Here is a 21303-nt window from a genome sequence, read left to right as displayed (position 1 = left end):
GCAGTCTGTGGGTATTACTTTCTTTAACTTTTCTATGCCATTATTTTATATAATTATTTTTCTTAATTTTGATTAATTAAAGCTGGATAATATTTTCTAATTAGGAATGGCAGCCTCATTCCACCATTGGAAGAACCTTCATTAGACAAGTACTTATTAATCATTGTTTAGTGTGCTTTTCTGTGTAGTACCTAAAGTTTTGAGTTTCCTTGTCAAAATGAAGGTGTATTTTTCTTCCTGCATCTGCATAATAATGTCTATGTGATATGTTTCAACATGATACACATAGCTTCAGTTTGTTGAATGCTTCCTGCCAGGTGCTGTGTTCAAGTTAAAATACTGAAATGGTAGCCAGAAAGCTCTGTTCTCTCACAGAAACTTTGAAGATTATAGAATATTTAGAAATATGCAAGGCTGCAGGTTTGGCTGAGTCATCTTGTCCCCCCGTTTTCTTTTTCTGTATTTCTCCATTCTTACTTTAGTATGTCAGTTCATCCACCTGCATGGCATAATAGTAACAGCAAACATGTAGATGTCTCTGCTCAATCAATAAGACTGCGATAGCTTTATCTTCCATAATGTCAGGGACAAATTTTGTGCAAATAGACATGTAATACTAGCAGTAGAAATGCTAAACACATGAAGTGATTGCACAGGGTGTAAAAGATGACATTCAGGAAGATAGAAGCTGTGGCTCATCAGTGTGATATATAGCTCTACTCCCAGACATCATCCTGAGCTCTGTCCTGCTTCCCACACTGTGTGCCCATGCAAGTGAGTCCTAGCATCTGTCAAACATTAACATACTGTCTCAAAACACTTCTGTGTGAGGCAGGAGGTTTTGTAGCAAGGCACAGGTACTTTCCTGGCTTTGTGAAGAAAACCCATTGCAAAGCCAGGAACTGAGTATGGTTTACCTGAGTCTACCCAGGGCCTTAACTAAAAGAGCACTGCATTTTTCTCTTAAGTGCCTTCTACTAGTTGCAGGGCAGGGAGAGCAGGCTCTTGGCCTCAGACTGGAACTCTTCAAGTCCTGTCAGTTTGGGATGGTCCCAAGACATATACACAGGATGCTAAGAAGGACAAGTAAAACACCAGAATGGGTGAACCCTTGTGTCATCCTTTCCCCCTGTCAAAGACAAGGCCTGGGGAGAAGAAGCGTGTGCCAGCCCTCTGGGACTTCAGTGCACGTGTGCTGACAGGTTCTATCAAGACCTTCCTCTCTGAAATCCTCATGCAAACCAAAGGACAGTTAGGTCTCTGTGGCTGATATTCTTTAAAGAAGAGGACAGTAAGGTTTTTACTGAATTAATATCACGTTAACAGGTATCAAACTAGTCATGGTATAGTTAAAAATATGAAGTTTTTAAGGTAAAAAATTAAGGTAAACAATTCATTTTCTTCCAGCACAGCCTTAGAGGAGCTTCTTTCTTTTTTTGAGATAGTAGTTTATCTATTTTACCTATTTCATATTGAAACTACTTTGAGGAAGAACTTGTTTTTAGAAAACCTGATTAATAACCACTGAATGCTTAGGAATCCATGTCTACAATAGGAACTCATCTTTCTTGGATTACAAGTTAATCTGCATAAATTTAATCCAAAATAAATCATGCTAACTCAAATTTAAGCGTTTTCTATTTTGTCTTCATGAGAGAAAATTTGAATCAAGGTAAAATAGTCAAAGTGTGGTAGCAATTGTATTCTTGTTCTAGAAACAAGATTATCTACACAAGGGGCATGAATGCGCAGCTGTGAACTCCTTATCAGTGTGCTGTATTGAACTTACTTCCTTGAACTCAAGAACACGTAATGTACAGCTGGAGTTACCCTTTTTACCTGATGTTTGAAGACAATACATATTTAGTGCCGATTCAGGTCACTTCCAAAGATTTGCAGGAAGAAGTTAAGATCATATTAATTAAATAAATACATAATTGACAAAGCAGGACATAAGAAAATAAGTAAAATATGTCTGTTCTGCATAATCTGGGTTTTGTTCTGACTAATGAACCATTTTCAGCTGCTCACTTCATAGACTGCGGAGTCCTATTTTGAGTTTTTTGGATTTTTGTTTTAAGTTAGTTAAAAAGCTGAAAACAGAGAGGCTTTATTTAGGGTTAGGTATATAGAGCAGTATGAATTCCCACAAACATGATCTTTGGTTCTTGTTACTTGGATTTTGAATCCTTGTGTAGCTCAGTTCTATGTGTTCACAGCCTGATTGCCAGAAACACAGATTCTCTGATCCAAGAGCCAAAAAACCACTATGACACTGCTGATGTGCTTTATTTTTTTACATATAGTTGGGGAGGTGGGGCAGATGGGATGTCCTGATACCTAGAAAATGGCAACATATACAAATATGTGGTTCATATTATCAGTTTATATTATGAAGTAGAACTACATAGTGGTTTTACAGAGCATCACAGATTATTTTAGAGAGGAAATTCAGGACTCTGTTCCTATGGCACCTATTAGCTTTTTCTTAGCACACAGTCTGTAAGGTGGGTGTATTGGGGCTGTTTTTCTCGATTTCAGTGTCATCTGATGATTTTACAGGCTTGCTTCACTAAAGATTGTGTTTTATTAATCCTGAGTTTGCCAGTTACATAGAAAGATCTCAAAATTGAATTTTGTGTTGTTTGTGAAAATACATTAATTGGAAATATAATAATTGTTTAGTACATGACATGATGCTTATCCAGCATCTGAAGAGAAGGTGTCAGGAGGATGTGTGGCTGATGGAAAAGATTTGTCTCTCCATGTGCATATTACGGGAAGTGGACTTTGCTGAGGGTGTTTCCATGTGTAATTTAGTATTCAAACTAATTCTAGCAAATATAAAAATTGCAAGTAATTTGAAGTCCTTCATGCTTTTGGGAAGACGTCTTTCATTATTGGCAAATTCTACACTGTTTGCAAGGAAATTGAAGCGTCTGCTGCAAACCGAATCTGTGACAACAACACATAAACAAGGATTGGGGGTTGGTTTTTTTTCTCTCACCATTCAGCATTTTCATCATTCCTCCATCTTTTCCATTGCCATCTTTCACATTCTCTACAATCATTTGCTCTTCCATTACTTTTCTGTTGCTCCATAGTCACAGGGGCTTTAGCCTCAGATCTATGCAGTTTTACCATCTAATTTGTGCAGATTTCTTGATAAACTATACGCTAGAAATCACCTCTCCTGATATGTAAACCACCAGACTAAAAGCTGGGACTGTAAATAAAACATGAACGTTTATATCTTTGTGTCTTTGAGCTTTGGTATCATGATTTTCCTTTTCTTCTTTTGGTTGCATAAATATCTTGTCAGCAAAAGCAGGTTATTCCTGCAATGGGAATCATATTGAATGAACTGTTTGGGCTTCAGGTATCCAACATCTTTTAATTAATCACCACGGGCAGTGGACTAGTGTGAATATCCTACCTTCCCAATAACATTGGATTTCTGCCAATATCCTCATTTGTAACCATATTCCTTCCAGCAGTGTTTTAATGATTTAGCTTTTAAATAGAAAAAGTTCCATTTAAAAGCTCTATTCAGCTGGAGGAGTAACTTTTAAATATTGAGTGGTGTGGTGATCGGCACCAAAGAATCAGATCCGTGTTGCGGGGAAGTCACATTATAAAGTGTCTTTTAGGGTTTTTTCTACAGAAATGCTTATGAAAAAATTACATTCTCAGAAAATAACTCAAGCTTTCAACTTCCTTGTTTTATTCAAAAGGAACTTGTCAAATGAGTCTTAATCTTAAGAAGTATTTCAGGAGTAGATATTTGAAGTTAAAGAATCTTTTAAAGAAATGGAGGCTTTAACAAAGTTAAAACTTAAGAAAGTATGGTGACATTACTTTGGACTATTTTTGGTTAAACAATAGGCATATTCAACATTTTTTCGAAGAGGGGATGAGTCTTACTCATGAGTTCTTGGATTATTTGTGTATAAATATTCATACCTGTGAATGGTATTCCCATTCTATTCCAAGAAAGCCTTAATTGCTGATAGCAATTTTTGAGGCTGGTGAATTTGTCTGCATTAGACCTTCCACATTCCTAACAGTGCCTTGGCCAAGCCAGTGTCAGCAGCATTGAGAAACTTGTCTAAATTTCCCTAGTGTAGACAAAGCCTTAGAGCCCTAACTTATATTATTATGTAGAAAAATGTCAGTTAATTGCCTTCCTTGCCGTTCTGAATTCCAAATAGGTTGTGTCAGAAGCTATAGACATTATTGTCTCTGCCTTTAAAGCATAAAAATCATGGTTTCTTGACTAAAAACAAATATGATTACAAAAGGGAGACTGTTCTCTGAAAAAAAAATCCCTTTTTCTTTTTCCTTAAGTCATTGTAAGAGATTAAAATAATGATGGCATATTACAGTGTACTGCTGAGAGTCTTAAACCATCCAGAGGGTCAGAAACTGTTTTGACCCTCTGGGTATCCATTACCTACATTTATCAAAACAAGTCTGTAGACAGTGGCATTTCATAGAGCAGAACTGTTGAAATGGTCACAAGCAGGTTTGTAAAGCTGTTGCCCTCTTGTGCATTACAAGCTGCAAATATGCAAGATTATTACACATCTCCAAAACTGAACTGTTGGAAATTACTCTTTGCTCAGTTCTCCTCAAAGTTTCTTCTGAAGCTGAGATTCAAGCTAAGAACAATGCAATTAGAAGAGTATCATTTAAACGACTGCAATATTAAAAAACTGGTTACTTTTATCAGTCCTTCTTTCAGATACAACAATACCTTAAATTTGTACATTAGGAAAAGCTTGTGATTAGGCAAGCTTGAGCAAGGTTGTTAAAATTCAGCCTTAGTAAGATATTTGCATAGTTTATCTGACTGGATAATAAGTATTTAATCCTTGCAATAAGTCTTCCATGAATTCCCTTACTCTGCTCACTTAGTGACCTTTACAAGCTGAATATTTCCTCTTTCCTTTTGCCCTCATCTTTCTAAGAACAATTTCCATACTGTGGTAAAGTACTAGAGAGCTGTAATAGGGCATTGAAATTGGCCATAAAATTGGTGGTAAATAATGTGAGTAAATGGGAATTTTCATGGCACTTGTTCAAATCACTCTGCTGCAAAAAGTCAGACACTGCCATGAGGTGTCTTTTACTGTCAGTCCTGAGAGCTTATCTGAGATAATTCAGAATATTATATTATCTTTCCCTTAGAAAGAAACCTCAGAACACACACAGTGACACACCAAGAGACCCCATTAGCCAGCAATTAAGTGAAAATGAGCAGAATAGTGCTGAAAACTGTTTTCATTAATGAAAATGTTTGTACATGTAAGACTTAATGGAGCCTATATTTTCAAATTCTTATAATATTGCTGATGCTTTAATTGTGTTTTTATAATCCTCTTTATGATAGAAACAAAAAGAAACAAAGAGGACACAGCAGTAGTCTGTGGGTTGCAAATGAAGCTAAAGAGCAATTTTGAACAGACATTGACAAGAGGAGGAAAGTTCTTCAGCTGAAATCCACAGCAAGGAACTAGGAAGCCTGGCTGCACTGGTGGTGGCTGAGAAGAATAGAAGGCCAGGAAGGGTGCTCAGTTAAACTGGTGCAGAGGGCCTGTGGAATGTAAAATATATTTTATCCAGCATCCCTCTAAACTGACTACCTGCAGGCTTTTCTACATAAATTTAAAATGTGGGTTTAAAATTTTACAGAAAAATGTCATTTTTCTGTAGTATCTCCATAATGAATTTTGCCCCACAGAGTGCCTGTGGTTCACAGCTGAAGGAAAAGAAAGAAGGGAGGCTGGAATATTGCTTGCCCAAAATTCCCTTATGCTCATCATATCAGAGAAATTTGCAGGTGTTTTTTTCCAAGGCATTTTAATGACTGTCAGGAAATCTCATCTCTAGTAGAGTCCATGAGTCTTGCAGTCTCACTCTGCTGCAATAGTAAGGTGGTGGAGCACTCAGATGAAGCCGCATCATTCTCATTTTAACAGTCCATTGACTACTGAATGGAGGAGAAAGCTTCCTAATTATTCTGCAGGCATGATAGTAAATATTTCATTTAAGTAGTTACAGCTAAACAAAACTAGAAGAGGTTTATCTGTTTCACTTGAATTTCCTCAGTTTTGATTTGCTAATGGTCTAGGTTATGATTTGCAAATTAGACCAGTGTTCATCTTCATCAGAGGAATATGGTATGAATCAGTTGGTGCATTTATTGATCACTGTGAAATGGGAAAGTTAAAACCATCTTTTTAGAAGACATGATGGCAAGCTCTGACTTGTTTGATGAGCACAAACTGTAGGTAGCTGTCTTTATGGACTGATGAACATGCTAATTATCCTTCTGGGTTTGCTTGAAATATTTGCTCCTTTCCATCTCTCCTTGGAAGTGGGTGATGTGCATGTGTCTGTGTTTGTGATTTTGCTATTCTCCTAGATTTTTATTCTCTTTTATCCTTGTTACATATCACTCTTTTAAGCTGGTTCTTCTTATTTAGACATAGTGTTGAATATAAGAAGTTTTCAAGCCAAAATAAATGAAAGCCTCTTTCATATTTTGACCTAAAGTTTATCAATAAGCCCACATGTAGGTGAAAAAGCTATGTGCTTGTGCAGATTTACACACCTGTTCCAATTCAGGCCAGTATTCCTTTGTGTGTGGTTAAGTAATGTCCAGAAGGGGTCTCGCTGTCTGTGCTCTCTGATTGATACTTTTTGTCCGGTATCTTTTTTCAAATTTCAAGATGAGGAACTGTCCTGGTTTAACCCCAGCCAGCCGAGCCCCACGCAGCTGCTCAGTCACTGCTCCACCAGTGGGATCAGGGAAAGAATCAGAAGGGTAAAAAGTAGAAAGTTCATGGGTTGAGACGTCTTAATAGTGAAAGCAAAAGCTGCACAGACAAGCAAAGCAAAACAAGGAATTAATTCACTGCTTTCCGTGGGCAGGGAGGTGTTCGACCATCCCCAGGAGGGCAGGGCCCCATCATGGGTAATGGTTACTAGGGAAGACAAATGCCATCACTCCAAATGTTTCCCCCTTCCTCCTTCTCTCCACTTTATATACTGAGCATGATGCCACATGGTCTGGAATATCCCTTTGGTCAGTTGGGATCAGCTGTTCTGTCTGTGTTTTCTCCCAGTTTCCCATGCACCCCAGTCCCCTCACCAGCATTACAGTATGAAAAGCAGAAAAGGCCTTGGCTCTGTGTAAACCCTGCTCAGAAATAACAAAAACATCTCTGTGTTATCAGCTTTCATCATAAATCCAAAACACGGCCTCATACCAGCCACTGTGAAGAAAATTAACTCTACCCCAGTCAAAACCAGGAACTCAGAGTATTGAGCAATTGATGAATTTGTATTTACTAATATGAATAAATACAGAAACTTTGCCCATCTCTTTGTCTTACTTCCTGTACTTCCTGTACATATATGTATATAGTAGCTACAGACAAGAATGATTGAATCAGCCAGTTACACACATCTTTTTGGAACTGTGCACTGTTGTGGCATGCGTCATATGAATGTTTCAGTGCTTCTCACTTGTTACAGAAGGATCCAGAGCACTGATGTGGCTTACTGCATTTATCTGCTGCTGCTGGGGATATTTTTCTTCCCATTTAAATGACTCAACACAGCATTCTTGAAAAAAGGAGCATCGTTTAAATGCTGTATTCAAATTTTTCATCTTGCACTCAGGGTAACATCAATATTCCTTTTACATTTAATGATGCCCTTACTGAGTGAATGGAAGCTGCATAACAAAATAGATGACTCCTGCTTTTGCTGTTGAAATTGTTTGAATCTGACCCTGTCTCCCCCGACTGTTTAGCAGAAGCTTTCTTGATTAAGATTTATTTCATTTTATTTTAGCTCATGTTCAGGAGACCATTATTTTCTTTATTAGGTGAGAAAGTATTTTGATTTTATTTTCTTATTCAATCTTGATCTTTTCTGTTAGAGCTGAGTATATACAGAAATATATTCTGGTTTAGTAGCAGTAGTGATGTCCATGTTGGGAGAGATTTTTGTTACCTCCTGGAGTTTATAGTGTTTTGTCTGGTGTATTGATTATTGGCTGCTAGTCAGTTTGCTCAAGGTCATAGAAGGGAAACAAACCTGAGTTAAAAATACCCTCAGAAAGGATGGCTTAAAGCAGCTCTTTTGAAAGTTTGGTACAAGCAAATAAGTAAACAAGTAAATTAAATTATTTGAATATCATTTGTCTTTAAAAATGGTAGAAATAACCTTGACTGAGTGGAAATCAACCTGCAATAAGTGCCACAGTAACAGTCACATCTGCTGAGCTTCCTGTGTTTCTTTGCTCTGTGTTATCCTTCTGCAAAAGAATCACTGCATTTTACCTTCTCCTTAGGTTGCAGCACGCCATCAGAGCAGAGATGTTGTGCAGCTTTGAAAAGCAGTTAAGAAAAGCATTCTTTGTGCTCTTCACTTTTATCTTAGATTCTTTTACGTTCTGCATAATGGTGACGACCACTCCTACCTTCTCCCTGGTGCAGTAAATTTTTCCACAGAATTATTTTGTTAGAAGATACCAAACACAGTTTGGCACTTCGTTATGACGATGGATTTAAACTGGCTTCTGTTATTTAGTTTAGTGGTGACAAGTTTATCACGTGAAGGCTTGTTTTTCTCCTCCAGAACAGTTCACTTGGTGCACTGCCTTCTCAGTGCTGCCTTCTCTCCTGAGAGCCTCATAGAGGTGGGCAGAGTATTATTGTGGTTTTATATGTGATTTGTACAGCCTGCTCAAGTCTTCTCCCTGCTTATCCCTATCTCCTGAGAACAGTCCAGGCAGAGATGAGGAATAGGCTGGACTGTGCTACCTTGGGGCCAGAAGAAACTCAAGATGTTGTCATTCCTATGTCAAGAAGATAGGTTTGCAAATCCATTTATTAAAGCCTTGAAAAAGGCTTCATGAGGATTTCTTGACTGCCTCTGCTTATTTATTCAGTGTTTAATTATTTTTAACATTTTCCTAAGTTCTATCTTCTTTTTAGCAGTTTAAGCCTATTTCTTTTTGTTACATCTAGTCAGCGCACAGACAACAAATTCATTTCCTCTGGAAAGCAGCCTTTTTTGTACCTGTCTGCTACAGCCCCTCTCTATCTTCTGCTCTTTAGGCCAATCTTTCTTCATGTCTTTTCATGGTTGCTAAATCCCTGCTCACTCCATTTATTTGCTCCAGTCCTTCTTGAGACGTGGTGCTGAACCTACAGTCAGTATTCCATCTAGAGGCTTTCTGAGTGGACATTGCAAGGAGAGGATTATTCTAAGGTGTCTTGTCGGCTGCATTCCTGGGTTTGTACCTCAGTGTGACATTCTGGGTTTGGCCGTTTTTGCTACAGACAGCATCAAGTGATTCAAGTTCATTTATCGATCTGTAACGATGGCAGGATCCTTTTCTGCAGAGATCTGTCTAGTCATTGGCCCTCTGGTGCTTTGAATGGATTTGACATCTTGCTCCCAGCTACTTTCTTGGAGGCACTATAATCCCTCGCTGTCTCGTGGCTGAATGTGCATCCCTCAAGTGGCCATAACGCTGGCGTCTCCATGACTCTGTGACTGAATGACAAAAGGAGATGCACACTTTCCAACCTATTCATGTCACCTTTCTCTCTGGACAGCCTCTGAGACATGGGCAGTGCGGGTGGAATATGTCCTGGGGACTTGGGCATTGCCGGTTTCTTTCTGAGGAATGCCTTTGCTCCTCACTCACCACACAATCAAAGTACAGGAACATACTCATGACATTACACGTGCTGGATAGGCTTGTCATATGAAGCCTGTTGGATCAGTCATGCTGAGTGACATTGACTGAAAATCTTAAGGGAAAAGACCATCTTTTAATTGTGTAGGTACACTTTAAGTTCCATAACTGGCCTGTCTTTGGCTGGGAACTAGGCATGTTGCGTTGCTGCTACTCCTAATGACAAAATTAGCAACAGACTTTATGCTGTGAAACATTTTTGCAAAACCAAGAGTTGTTTCTCTTTGAAAACATTGGTGCCAGAGAGCCTGATAAGATAATAGAAAAAAAAGTGGTTAAAAGGTACAAAAAAAAACCACCTTAGATAAATATTCCCCTTCCAAAAGAATGTTCTCCCAATTTAAATTGCTTAAGAATCATTGACGTGAAATAATTTGTCCTATTTGGAGAGAATTTTAGATATGCTAATTGATCTAAGTAGGATTTTCCTTAAAAAATTTGGAGGCAAAAAGAAAGGTTTTGTAGGAGTAATGAAATACAGCATAGCTTTCCTTCATTCCATGTAATGAGGCCTTGCAATTTCCCTTAATCCGTTTTGGTTGTTGATTGTAGGTACAAAGTTTGCATTGGGCTTATGATAAATCTGCCAAAAGCTGAACAATACAGACAATAAACTCCTTTTCTTTACAGTCTTTTACTGGGCTTGTCTTGAAAGCTTCTCTCCTATTTCTCTTTATGTCAAACTGAGCTGAAAAACATATTTATATCCAGTCAACCAGAGTTACTGAAAAATAATTAGGATTGTTCCAAACAGAAAATATATCAGATTAAACTTCCTTTGGGAAAATGCCTCACTGCCTGCTCTGAGTAAACACACCAACATTATTAACTTGTGGATCTTGTTTCTCTGTTCTTTCTGTGTGTTGGAAAACAGAGAACCAGGTGCAGCTACCCACCTTATTGTTTCCCTTCCCTTTTTATATTCTCATCATGGATATATTAAGGTAGTGGCTGAAACAGATCCACAGTACACAATGTTGTGCTGTGCTGGCCCTTCTGAATTAGAGAATTGCTGTCCTAGGGGTATTTCTAAACTTTCATTCCAGCATTTCTGTATTTCAGCTCTGGCTACTGGATAAGAAAATATGTCTTGTGCAATGAAGCTGAAGAGAAATTAAATTTTTCTGAAATTAGGGTTATCCTGTTTCTGTGGTAGTACTTAGGCTGAAAGAATTCTTCAGGGTATCTTCTAATCTTCAGTGTAGTGTGGCTTGGATGTCAATGCTTGCAATGAAAATCTGTCACATTATGGGATGCTCACCTCCTGCCTGCATGATTCCCAGTAGTTTTGTGATGAGCTATCTTGCAGAGTGGTGTGGGATTTTAATACAATAATCTGTACATTAGTGGGAGTATGTCATGCTAGGGCTAAACCATCCTGGCCAGAAGAGGAGCCACAAATCCCAGTGCATTAAAATTCAGTAAACTTCAAAATTATGTAGACATAATATATTGAATTAGCTCAGATAGCTAGCTCATTTTAAGAAGGCTTATTTTCTTCTCAGTGTTGACATCAAATCCAAGTACAACTAACTCCATACCTTGAAGAATATGCTATAACACTGTTAAAAATTACGTAAAAGCAGACTGTGAACAAGTAAGTTTTTTTGGGAGGTGGGGAGAGGCAATCGGGTTTGGCAGGCTGCGAGTATGCAGAGTCTTTCAAACACGAGCTTCCAAAGGCCTCTGTAGAGTGCCAGGAGAGCTGTGCAGGGTTTCATTTCTCTTGGAGCATGCATCAAGATTAGATGTCATTGAATGTTGCTGTCTTTGTAAGATTACTGGATTAGTAGTGATTTAGGTTGTTTTACCATACATCTTATTTCCTGATCAATGTGAAAAGAGTTTTAAACAATTTTGGCATTCACTGGTGTTTCACAATTTATACAACGATGAATTTCATTAGTGATTTTCAGCATTTTCCCTATGGTTTCTGGAACAACAGCCAGAAATGCCTGCTTTGGAAGAACATTTTTGGTTTGAAATTGGCAACAATACCTTTTTCTAAGCCAAAAAATTACCATCTCACATTTGAATTGAAAGCTGCCATGTACTTCTAGTGGAGAGGGAGAAACCATTTAATTTATCTTTTGTATGGGAGAAGTAAAAGCAAGCCAGGATGCTCTTTAAGGCAAAATATGTTTCCACTAGTGAAGAGCTTTAATTTGCCTTATGTAATTTTCCTCATTTTTGTACTTTGTTTTTGTCTGTTAGCATAAGAGTCCATAAATGATTCAAACCCTCTGATCTCTCTCCTTGCTCAATGTCCAGGGAGTGATGCATAGAGCCAGCTGGTTGCCTGGGAAAGGTGGCTCTATTGTCAGCAAGGAAATTGTGAGGACTGTACTGAAAGTGATGGAAGTGTTCTTCATAGGCATTACCGATGCAAAAAAACCTGAGTGTGTGTGTCCTCAGAATAGGACTGATTGTTCTGGGCTCCTACCACCAGGAAACAGTCACTTCCCTACCTGTGGATTTTCTGCTCTTTCCACTGCTAAGAGTTCTTTCAGGTGGATCTGCTTGACTTTGTGTGTGCAAGCCCATTTATAACAGGAGAGGAAAAGCTAATCCCAACTGAATTTAAGTCACCTTTGCCTTCTGGAATATATAGAATTTCCCTTGAAGTTTTTACACAGTCTGCAGTCGGCACAAAACAGACCTAGTGGCTCCTTTGATATTTTTAAGCCTCTGCTTCATCAATTGTGCAGGCTTTTGGTTTATTTCCAACTTCAGTCCAACATTCTGGTTTTGATGTAGAGACCCTGATGTTATTTTTGATCTGTTATCTTGCTTTAACTTTGTTTCCTTGTGTTTGTTCCTAGGGATAAATTTGGTTAGGAGAGAAATTATTTCAGGGTAAAGGTTGCAGTGAGCACAAGAGGGGATTTTTAGATTCTGAGGCACCTGGATGGTCTGACAGATCTGGAGCTTCGTTTTGAGAAATACTACAGTATCTTTCCTGTCTACAGCCAAACACTGAAGTTGTGGTGATTTTAGACACATGAATGCTAAAAGATGTTAGAGTGAAAGTTTTGTTCTATGGAATAGGGGAAAGAAGACAGAAGTAGAGAGGAGAGGCTTTGTGTGGATTCTCAGCAGAGCAAATCTTTTGGCTCATGAGCAGCAGGAAGAGTAGAAATCACATTATCCAGGGTGGTTTAGTCAGTTGCTAGTTAAATGATAAAAATTTCACAGAAAAGTTTGTATTTTTGCATAAATAGTGTGAGGAGGATGAAAAAAGTGTGCCTCCCTTTGTTCAAGGAGTTATTTCCAGATTGCTTTTATACTTTCTATATCTATTGTTATATATATATACATATATGGGGGAACTTTTGCTTAAAGGTAATTTTGAGGGTGGGTGCTAGTAACTAATTTTTCTGAGGTAGATTGGGGTTTATTCTGTATATAAATGCAATCAAGGTAAATGAGTATTTTTAAATAGAAGCAGATTCTGACTACTAAATGGAAGTCATGCTTTACTTCTATACTCTAAAGGTTTTATTTGGCTATTTTCAGTGTTCTGAATAGCCTTTGTTTCCACGGAAGAGAAGATTGCATGTGGTGGTCTTACCTAACCCAGCTTCTGATACCCATTTTTTAATTGAGTTGCCAGCTAAATCTATGCTTTCAAGGGTTATTAAGGTCTTTAAGGATGACAGGAAGGCTGCACTGTTCCAAGATAACAAAGTCACATAGTGCTATTGAAGATGAACGTACGAACAACCTCCTTTCAAGACTAATACGTCTTTTCTTTATATTATTTTTTTACTTATAAAAATAGAAACTTAAATTGAATTTTTACACTTTCTTCTCTGAGTTCCCATATATGCACATAGAAACACAGCACCTGCACTTGGCAATTCCTTTGATTCTTCTCACTCTTCACTTCTGTGTTTTCTTTTCCCTCTTATTCCTGCCCCTCAGAGCTCAGAAATGTTTGTATCAAGGTATTATTCCTGGGCAGGAGTTTCAAGGGTATGATACTGCTATTGTTAGTGCCGTGCTAGAAAAGAAATGCCGAGCTGGGAAAGAAACACAGTAAGGACTTGATTGCACTCCCATAGCTTTTCCATTGAAGATTCTCATTATCTTGTACAGACTTTTGTTCATCTTGTGCTGTGTTGTAGCCCTAGTGACTGCAGGGTAGAAAGTCAGCTGCTTCTCTTCTGTGCTTGGTGTGTAGATTATTGAATCAAAAATGTGACAGTTATGCATTTGCTATTCAGAAAAAAAAAAAAGGAAAAAGGAAAATCTTTGCCAATGAGTGAAATAATAAGATATTGTGAAAACAAGAACAAGGGCACTTGTTTCCAGTCAGAGAAATTGAGCAAAAATCACTAAATGGGTTTTATGCTAAAGAATGAAACAGTCTTGAAACCACAATTTGTCTACATGCATTAGCATGTATGAAGTAGTAATTCCACTGATATAGACATCTTTATTGAGATATACAGAGCTCAGGTAATCTTCTTCAATAATTTGGAGGCTTCATGTTTATTTTATATGAAGTTCTGTCACACTTGTATGAAAGCACTGACTGAAGCTGCAGCCCGGCGAGATGACACTATTGATACGTGCTGCAGCTGGAGAGCTAGGGGCTCCTTCTGAAGACACTGAGGTGTGGATGCGCCCGAGCAGAGAGCCGGGCTGTGCTGATGACCCATGGCCGGGCTGTGCTGATGACCCATGGCCGGGCTGTGCTGATGGCCCCTGGCCGGGCTGCATTAATGACCCATGGCCAGGCTGCATTAATGACCCATGGCCGGGCTGCATTAATGACCCATGGCCGGGATTCATTAATGACCCATGGCCGGGCTGCACTGATGGCCCATGGCCGGGCTGCATTAATGACCCATGGCCGGGCTGCGCTGATGACCCATGGCCGGGATTCATTAATGACCCATGGCCGGGCTGCATTAATGACCCATGGCCGGGCTGCGCTAATGACCCATGGCCGGGCTGCGCTGATGACCCATGGCCGGGCTGCATTAATGACCCATGGCCGGGATTCATTAATGACCCATGGCCGGGCTGCGCTGATGACCCATGGCCGGGCTGCATTAATGACCCATGGCCGGGATTCATTAATGACCCATGGCCGGGCTGCGCTAATTGGGGCGCCCCGGGAGCGGCCCCGTGCCAAGGCCGGGCGGGCAGCGCCCCCTGCCGGTCCCGCCGCGGGAGCCGCCGGCATGGGACACGGGGACCGGGAATGGCACAGGGAGCCGGGGCTGCCGAACGAGTCACCCGGCCGCGCGTGCTCCGAGCTCATGGCATCCCTAAGATTTGGTTCCAGCATCTCTGAAATAATTGGGAGTTTTCCCGCCGACTTCCAGTGTACTTTGGGTCGGGCCCACAAAAACTTGAGACTTCACAGAATGTAGGACTAGGTGTAAATACATAAAACCCTGTTTGTTCAAAGCATATTAGACATTTTGTTTTCAGTCTGTTGCCATGTAAAGGCAAAAATGTATATAAAGGATATATAAGTATATATAGTATATATACATAATGCATATGTAATATAGATAAAGAGTATACAAACATATACAAAGGGTATATAACAAAAATGGTCCTACTTTATGTTATAAATACGAGATTGGCAAAACTGCAGTAAAATATTCTTTGGTCAGATTTCATACAATTATGTGTAGTTCTATTTTTTGACCACTGATACGTGTTTTCCCTCCCAGAAATATATCAATAAAACCACCTCTTCTGTTTTCATTTTTCTGTTCTTCTGTGTAGTCATGTTCCAGTCACAGTTCTGAATGTGCAGAATTTTGTAGCTTGGATGGGTGCAGTAGTCCTCATTATTCATCAAGAGTAATTTATTTTTATGTAGTTTATTTGGAATTATGTTTTTAATGTTTCTTTCCTTCAAATTTTAGGTGGAGAACAGACCAAAGTATTACGGAAGAGAGTAAGTGTTTTCTCTTTTAACTGTCTGTTGGATGTATCCAAAAGTTGTTGCTCTAGAACAAAAAAAAAAAAAAAAAAAAAAAAAAAGGCACCATAGAGGTCTAATAAAATATTTTATTTTACCTTTCACTTCAAATGGGAGCCAAGTATAATGAAAGCTTGATAGTATAGCTGTGTCACAGTCCATTACTGCTGCTCACAGTCCTTGGATTATGCTGTTGTGTGAGCCTGCATGTTTATTTTACTTTTCTCAGGAGAGTTTTGGGGGGGAAAAAATTGCCTGGGGTATTTATTCCTTTTATTTTGGTTGCTGCTTAAACCTGTTAGTGGTCCTGCACTGGCCTGGGGAGGGGAAAAGCAGCTTGTCTCTCTCAGTGCCTTTTTGTGAATGTTCCGATGCTTTCACCACCCTACTGAGTTGTGGAGGTATGTGTGTATACTACTGCTTGTGTAACTGCTGCTCTCCCTGCTAAAGCTACGAGGTCCAAAATACCCAAAGAAGAGGTGTATTTTTGTTTGAAGGAAAATAACAAACCACTAGAGTGTGATTCCTTTGCACTCAGCAGTCTTTTTGCTGATAAATAACTGGGAAGGGGCTGTGTTGTGCGTTAGCATGGAGGTCTGGGCAGGTGAAGTTGAAAGACACAGCCACTGCAGCAGCCACCCAGACTTGGCATTTGGCCTTTACTTGAGTAATATGCTGAGACCCCAGCCCTTATCACTAGCTAAATTACTTAGATCCCATGTTCTTTTTTTTATTCCATCCCAGACATACCATCTGTGTTTAATGATCCTTTTCTACCATCAGAAGGCTCAATAGCCGGTAGCTTTGGCCCTGATTACTGAAGTTTCATTTTTTAAATATTATCTTTGCCAATGAGGAATTCAGATGCAGCCACTAGAGTACAACAGAGCTGAAGACAGCAGCCAGTTGAGTAACACTTCACACTTCCTACAGCAGGACTTGTAAAACCATTGCTGCAATCTCTTACCAAGGAACGTGCTTGGGTTTGTGGAGCAGCAGGGCTGGCAGGAACTGCAAGACATCACCCTGGTGAACCTGTCCAGGCAAGATCACCTTAGTTATTATCATTCAGAAAGGAAATTTCAGAAGTACTGAGGCAGTCCTGTAAAAGCAATTGACTCAGTACTCAGTAGTACTTAGAAAGAGAAAACAGGAATTTCTAGGGAAAGAAACTGAAAAACCCATAATTACATTACTATATAATTCTGTGATGTGGCTGCATTTTAAGTAGTGCACATAATTCTGGTCCCTCTCTACACTTTCCTCCTGCATCCTTTTCACAAAGGTTATAGGAGAAGAGAAAGGTACTGTGAGGGGCAGCAATGGTGAAGCGAAGGGAGGCAGCTCCTGCCACAGGAGAGCAGGTCTCCTCAGTGGTGCCCAAGAAAGGGACATGCACAGCGTCCTTTTCAAGTTCATTGCCAGAGGCAGCTGCGGAGGCCAAAAGCACCGAGATCTAAAAGGGTTTACAAGTGAGATTCTCACATACATGAAGGGCAAGGTCACCAGAGATCAGACACGATTGTGTCTAAAGCAGTGATGGATAGACAGGGATGTGAAGTGAAAGAAATCTGTCACTGCTTCCTGCACTCTTTCTGTAAGCATTTCTTGTCAACTGCTGTCAGAAGCAGGCATTAGTTCAGGGGATCTTGTACCGCATACAAGCTCTTTTCATGCTCTTATAAAAATGTGCTCAAAATACCCATAAGAAAGCCCAGACTACCCAGTGCTTACCACTCATGGTTAAAGAAATTTTGCAGGTGCCCCAAGTATCCCATGCAAGTGATTTGTCCTAATATCTAACCTAAAGCCTGGTGTATTTTGTGGGGAATAGCTTATGCTTATTATTTTCGACTAAAATGATGAATTTCCCTGAGTTTACTGGTAAAATCATGTTTAAGTTATGTCATTTAAAGGCTGCTCATCCCCCACCTGTACAGAGAAAAAAGATGAATGAATTCACATTACTTTTAATACAAAGTCACTCTGGAAAGGTCATCTAAACCTAATATTTTCAACATGTATTAGCTGTGAAAAGGCAACGTAAAGAGAACGGAACAATTGCATTTACATCCAGTGTGTTTTCTTCTCTTTCACTACCAAGCCAGAGGCAGTGTTAGGAATGTGCCACTTCATATGTATTGTCAGAAAAGAGAAAATGCTGAAGGCCAGTACATTTTAGTGCCTTTTTTTAGACAGCAGCAAAAATAGAAACTTTCAAAACCTCTGAAGAGACCTCAGAGACTTATCAGCTAGCAAGATGTGCGTAGGAGTTAAGACTCAAACTGCTGTCAAGACTGAATTTGTACTTATGGAAAGATCACTGCTAAATATTGGTTTTCATAAGGTTAATTGTGCATCCTAGGCCCTCTTTCTTTCTAAAAATAGCAATGACAAAAGAATCAGAGAAGTATTGCATTTTTCCAGCACTGAATGAGGAGCTCCTTGACATGAAGAAAACAGTGCTCTTCTCAAGACTTCTCTGAACCTTCTTCGACTTTAATATATGCAGAATAAAATTTTGAATAATTGCTTCCATTTTTGTCTGTTTTCGTTACAAATTTGAGGAAGCAATATAATATTAGAATAAAGCAAATTGATAATAAGAAGACCTATGATTTTAATTATACTTAAATATTTATGTATATAAGTGCATATCTTTAAATAAGTACATATTTAAATACAATAATTGCATTTTTTTTAAAATGCCTTTTTGCCTAGTTTTCAATTCTGTTGTAAGGCCATTAAAAAGGAATTAAGGAGGAGGGGTGTAGACTGGTAAAAGAGCAAAGTTGTGAAAAGACAGGTTATTTACAGAAAATAATCTCGGTTGCAGCTGAGTTTATACTGACTGAAAGTGCCTTTACAGTGTAATTGTTGTGTCTATGCTGAACTTGTCCAGGCCAGGTGACCATCCTGCTCCTTGGATGCCACCCTGATGGTTTAGACCGCGGTACTCTAGAGTGCTGAAGTTTTCAAATGGTTTCTGGGGTGGAGAAGGATGTTTTTCTGGTTGGATTATTCTATAAGTCACTGAAATATCTTCCCTTAGGTTTCACGGGATCATTTCTCGGGAGCAAGCAGATGAAATACTTGCTGGCGTAGAAGGAGCGTATATTCTTAGAGAAAGCCAGCGGCAACCCGGCTGCTACACCCTTGCTCTCAGGTAAATGCTGTTTTAATAGAGGCTTACAGTTACAATGGAAATGTGCTTAATGGAGGGGATTATATTGGTCCCTTTTACGTGAAGTCTGTCTCCACCGTTACTTAATACACTGTGTGATACCAGAGTGCTTTTACACCCTCTTGTCAGCAGTTTGACCATCACGGTACTGCAGCAACCCAGTCTCTCCTTCAGCACCTGGCTAGGAAGTCCTTTTCCAGAAGCAGATTGTGCCCATTTTCAGATTTTTTTTTGCCTAGAGTTAAGTTTTGTAAAGATGAAGCATCTCCTTGAAAACTCTGTAAAAGATGTGAGGAATACGGAACAGGAATGCGTCCCAGTAGAGGGCACAGCCAAGTTGTCCTCTGAGCTCAGTGTTGTGTACAAACATCAACAACTATCTGTGATAATAACCCCAAATAAAGCTGGGAAATCATGATGTCCAGAAGCTGAAAACTGGCAGTTTCTTCAGGCAGTAGGAGCACAAGTTTGTCATAGAAACACGTGAAGCATGGATGCTGCTGCTCAAAGAAGGAAGAGTCTGCTACTCAACTGAATGAAAAATGCAGTGGGAACCCAAGCTCCAAACTCACTACCCCTCATAGGTGCCTTTCCTGGCTTAGCTGTGTCATTCAAAACCTGCCCCCTCAGGTCTTAAAGACACTGTGTATTAGTGGCAAGAGGACAAGATTTCAGCTGGGTTTTGATGAAACCAACTCCTTGGCAATATTTTGCAATTTTTATAGCATTATTACTCCTGTGAGATATACACAAACTAAAAGTCTCCATTTTTACCCTTCTGCTGGTAAGATACGAAGAAAAATCCTTTGAGGAGTTACCCCAAGTAGCTGTGATACAGTGCTGAAATCATGCTTAGAATTTGTATTGACGTGCAGATGGTAAAGCTGGAAAAGCTGGTGAGTCATGCCAACTAAAAAGTGGTGTAAATTAAAACCAATTTGTGTCAGCTGAAAAAGAACAAGCACAATTTTTTGGGATTTTGGAGGAAATTTCAAAATGAAGAATAAAAAAAATAATAAAGGATAAGAATTATGGCAAAATGCCTATTGTTTTGATGAAACAACATGTTTTCTAAATCCATCTGGATAATTATTTGTAGAAACAAAAAATGAATTTAATTATAAATTGGGAATTCATATGAAAAATGTGGGTGAAAAATAAGAGGCTTACACCATGTGATTTGAAGGCCCAGCAAAATCTACAAAGACATGCAGTTTTGATGCAATAAAAGGACCAGTTAACACAATATTGTATCTTTGAATGCTGTAATCAATGATGGGATTCCAACCTCAGTGTCACAAACTGAATGTACTGCTACAGCACTTGGATTATTAAAACACTTAAAAAATCCAATAGATTACACCTGCTGTAAATAGGGCTAGAGTTTTCCTACATAACTTTGGATATTTAATTGGGCCCTGAATTAGGAGCTTGGTCTCCCTGGCTTCCTTACAGAGGGTGATTCAGACCCTTAGGATTTTGACTACTTGGTAGATGTCCATCTCTTTGTTGACTGTAAATATGCCCATATGTGGTTAAGCACCCGCTTTCTGCACCTCAAAAATGCTTCAGGATGGAAGAGCCTTCAACACAGTCTGAATTCTCTCTCTCTTTCTTCTCTCCCTCTGTTTTTTTTCTGGTGTTTGCAGATTTGGTAATCAGACCTTAAACTACAGGTTGTTCTATGATGGGAAGCACTTCGTTGGGGAGAAAAGATTTGAATCAATCCATGATCTGGTTACAGATGGCTTGATAACATTGTATATAGAAACAAAGGCTTCTGAGTATATTTCCAAAATGACAACAAACCCCATATATGAGCACATTGGGTATGCCACTTTGCTTAGAGAAAAAGTGTCCCGGAGGCTGAGCAGAACAAAAAATGAATCAAGAAAAGCAAGTGTAACGAGTGAAGAAAATACTCCAGTTGAAAAGGTAAGTATTCAGTTTAAAATTTTTGTAATTAATACCAGTCTTTCTATCAAACCTGAGAGGAAAAGGTGTTATGTCAGAAGACCTGTCCCTATTTTTCTATACTTTGACAAGTATTGCTATCCCACTGCAAAATTTACATCCTGTTAATATGATCTTGACTCCCAACTAATATTTGACTGGAGCTTATGATGAAAACTTTCTAATAAGTACCTAATGCAAATGTTTTCACCATGTAAATATATGGATATATACAATTTAACTTAGGAGCTACCTCTAAAATTGGTCACAGGTTATATTTGTCGATGTATACACTCAAGCATTTTCCACAGTAGGGTTATAAATCTGGTTCCCACTGACCCTTCACCACAGCTCAAGTTTGTTATCTTTCTGTACATGGTCCAAAGCTCCTCTTCTCTGCCAAGCCTTTGGTGGATGGGTCTCAAGTTGGGATATTGT

At 39.1% G+C, this 21303-nt stretch overlaps 1 protein-coding gene across 1 annotated transcript in view; it reads left to right on the top strand.

The window, feature by feature from the left end:
* Window positions 1-21303, top strand: part of CHN2 (chimerin 2) — a 159533-nt gene that overhangs the window by 73919 nt on the left and 64311 nt on the right. Inside the window, exons 4-6 of the mRNA XM_042042756.1 lie at window positions 15673-15704; window positions 18781-18894; window positions 20562-20847. Coding sequence (XP_041898690.1) covers window positions 15673-15704; window positions 18781-18894; window positions 20562-20847 — 432 coding nt within the window. The remainder of the gene's footprint in view (window positions 1-15672; window positions 15705-18780; window positions 18895-20561; window positions 20848-21303) is intronic.

Source organism: Corvus kubaryi, unplaced genomic scaffold, assembly GCF_017639235.1.
Source record: "Corvus kubaryi isolate FWS band 111438036 unplaced genomic scaffold, C.kubaryi_AGA036_p1.0 37398, whole genome shotgun sequence".
Lineage (NCBI taxonomy): Eukaryota > Metazoa > Chordata > Aves > Passeriformes > Corvidae > Corvus > Corvus kubaryi.
Note: the sequence above shows the minus strand (reverse complement) of the source record. Positions and strands in the feature narration are given on the sequence as shown.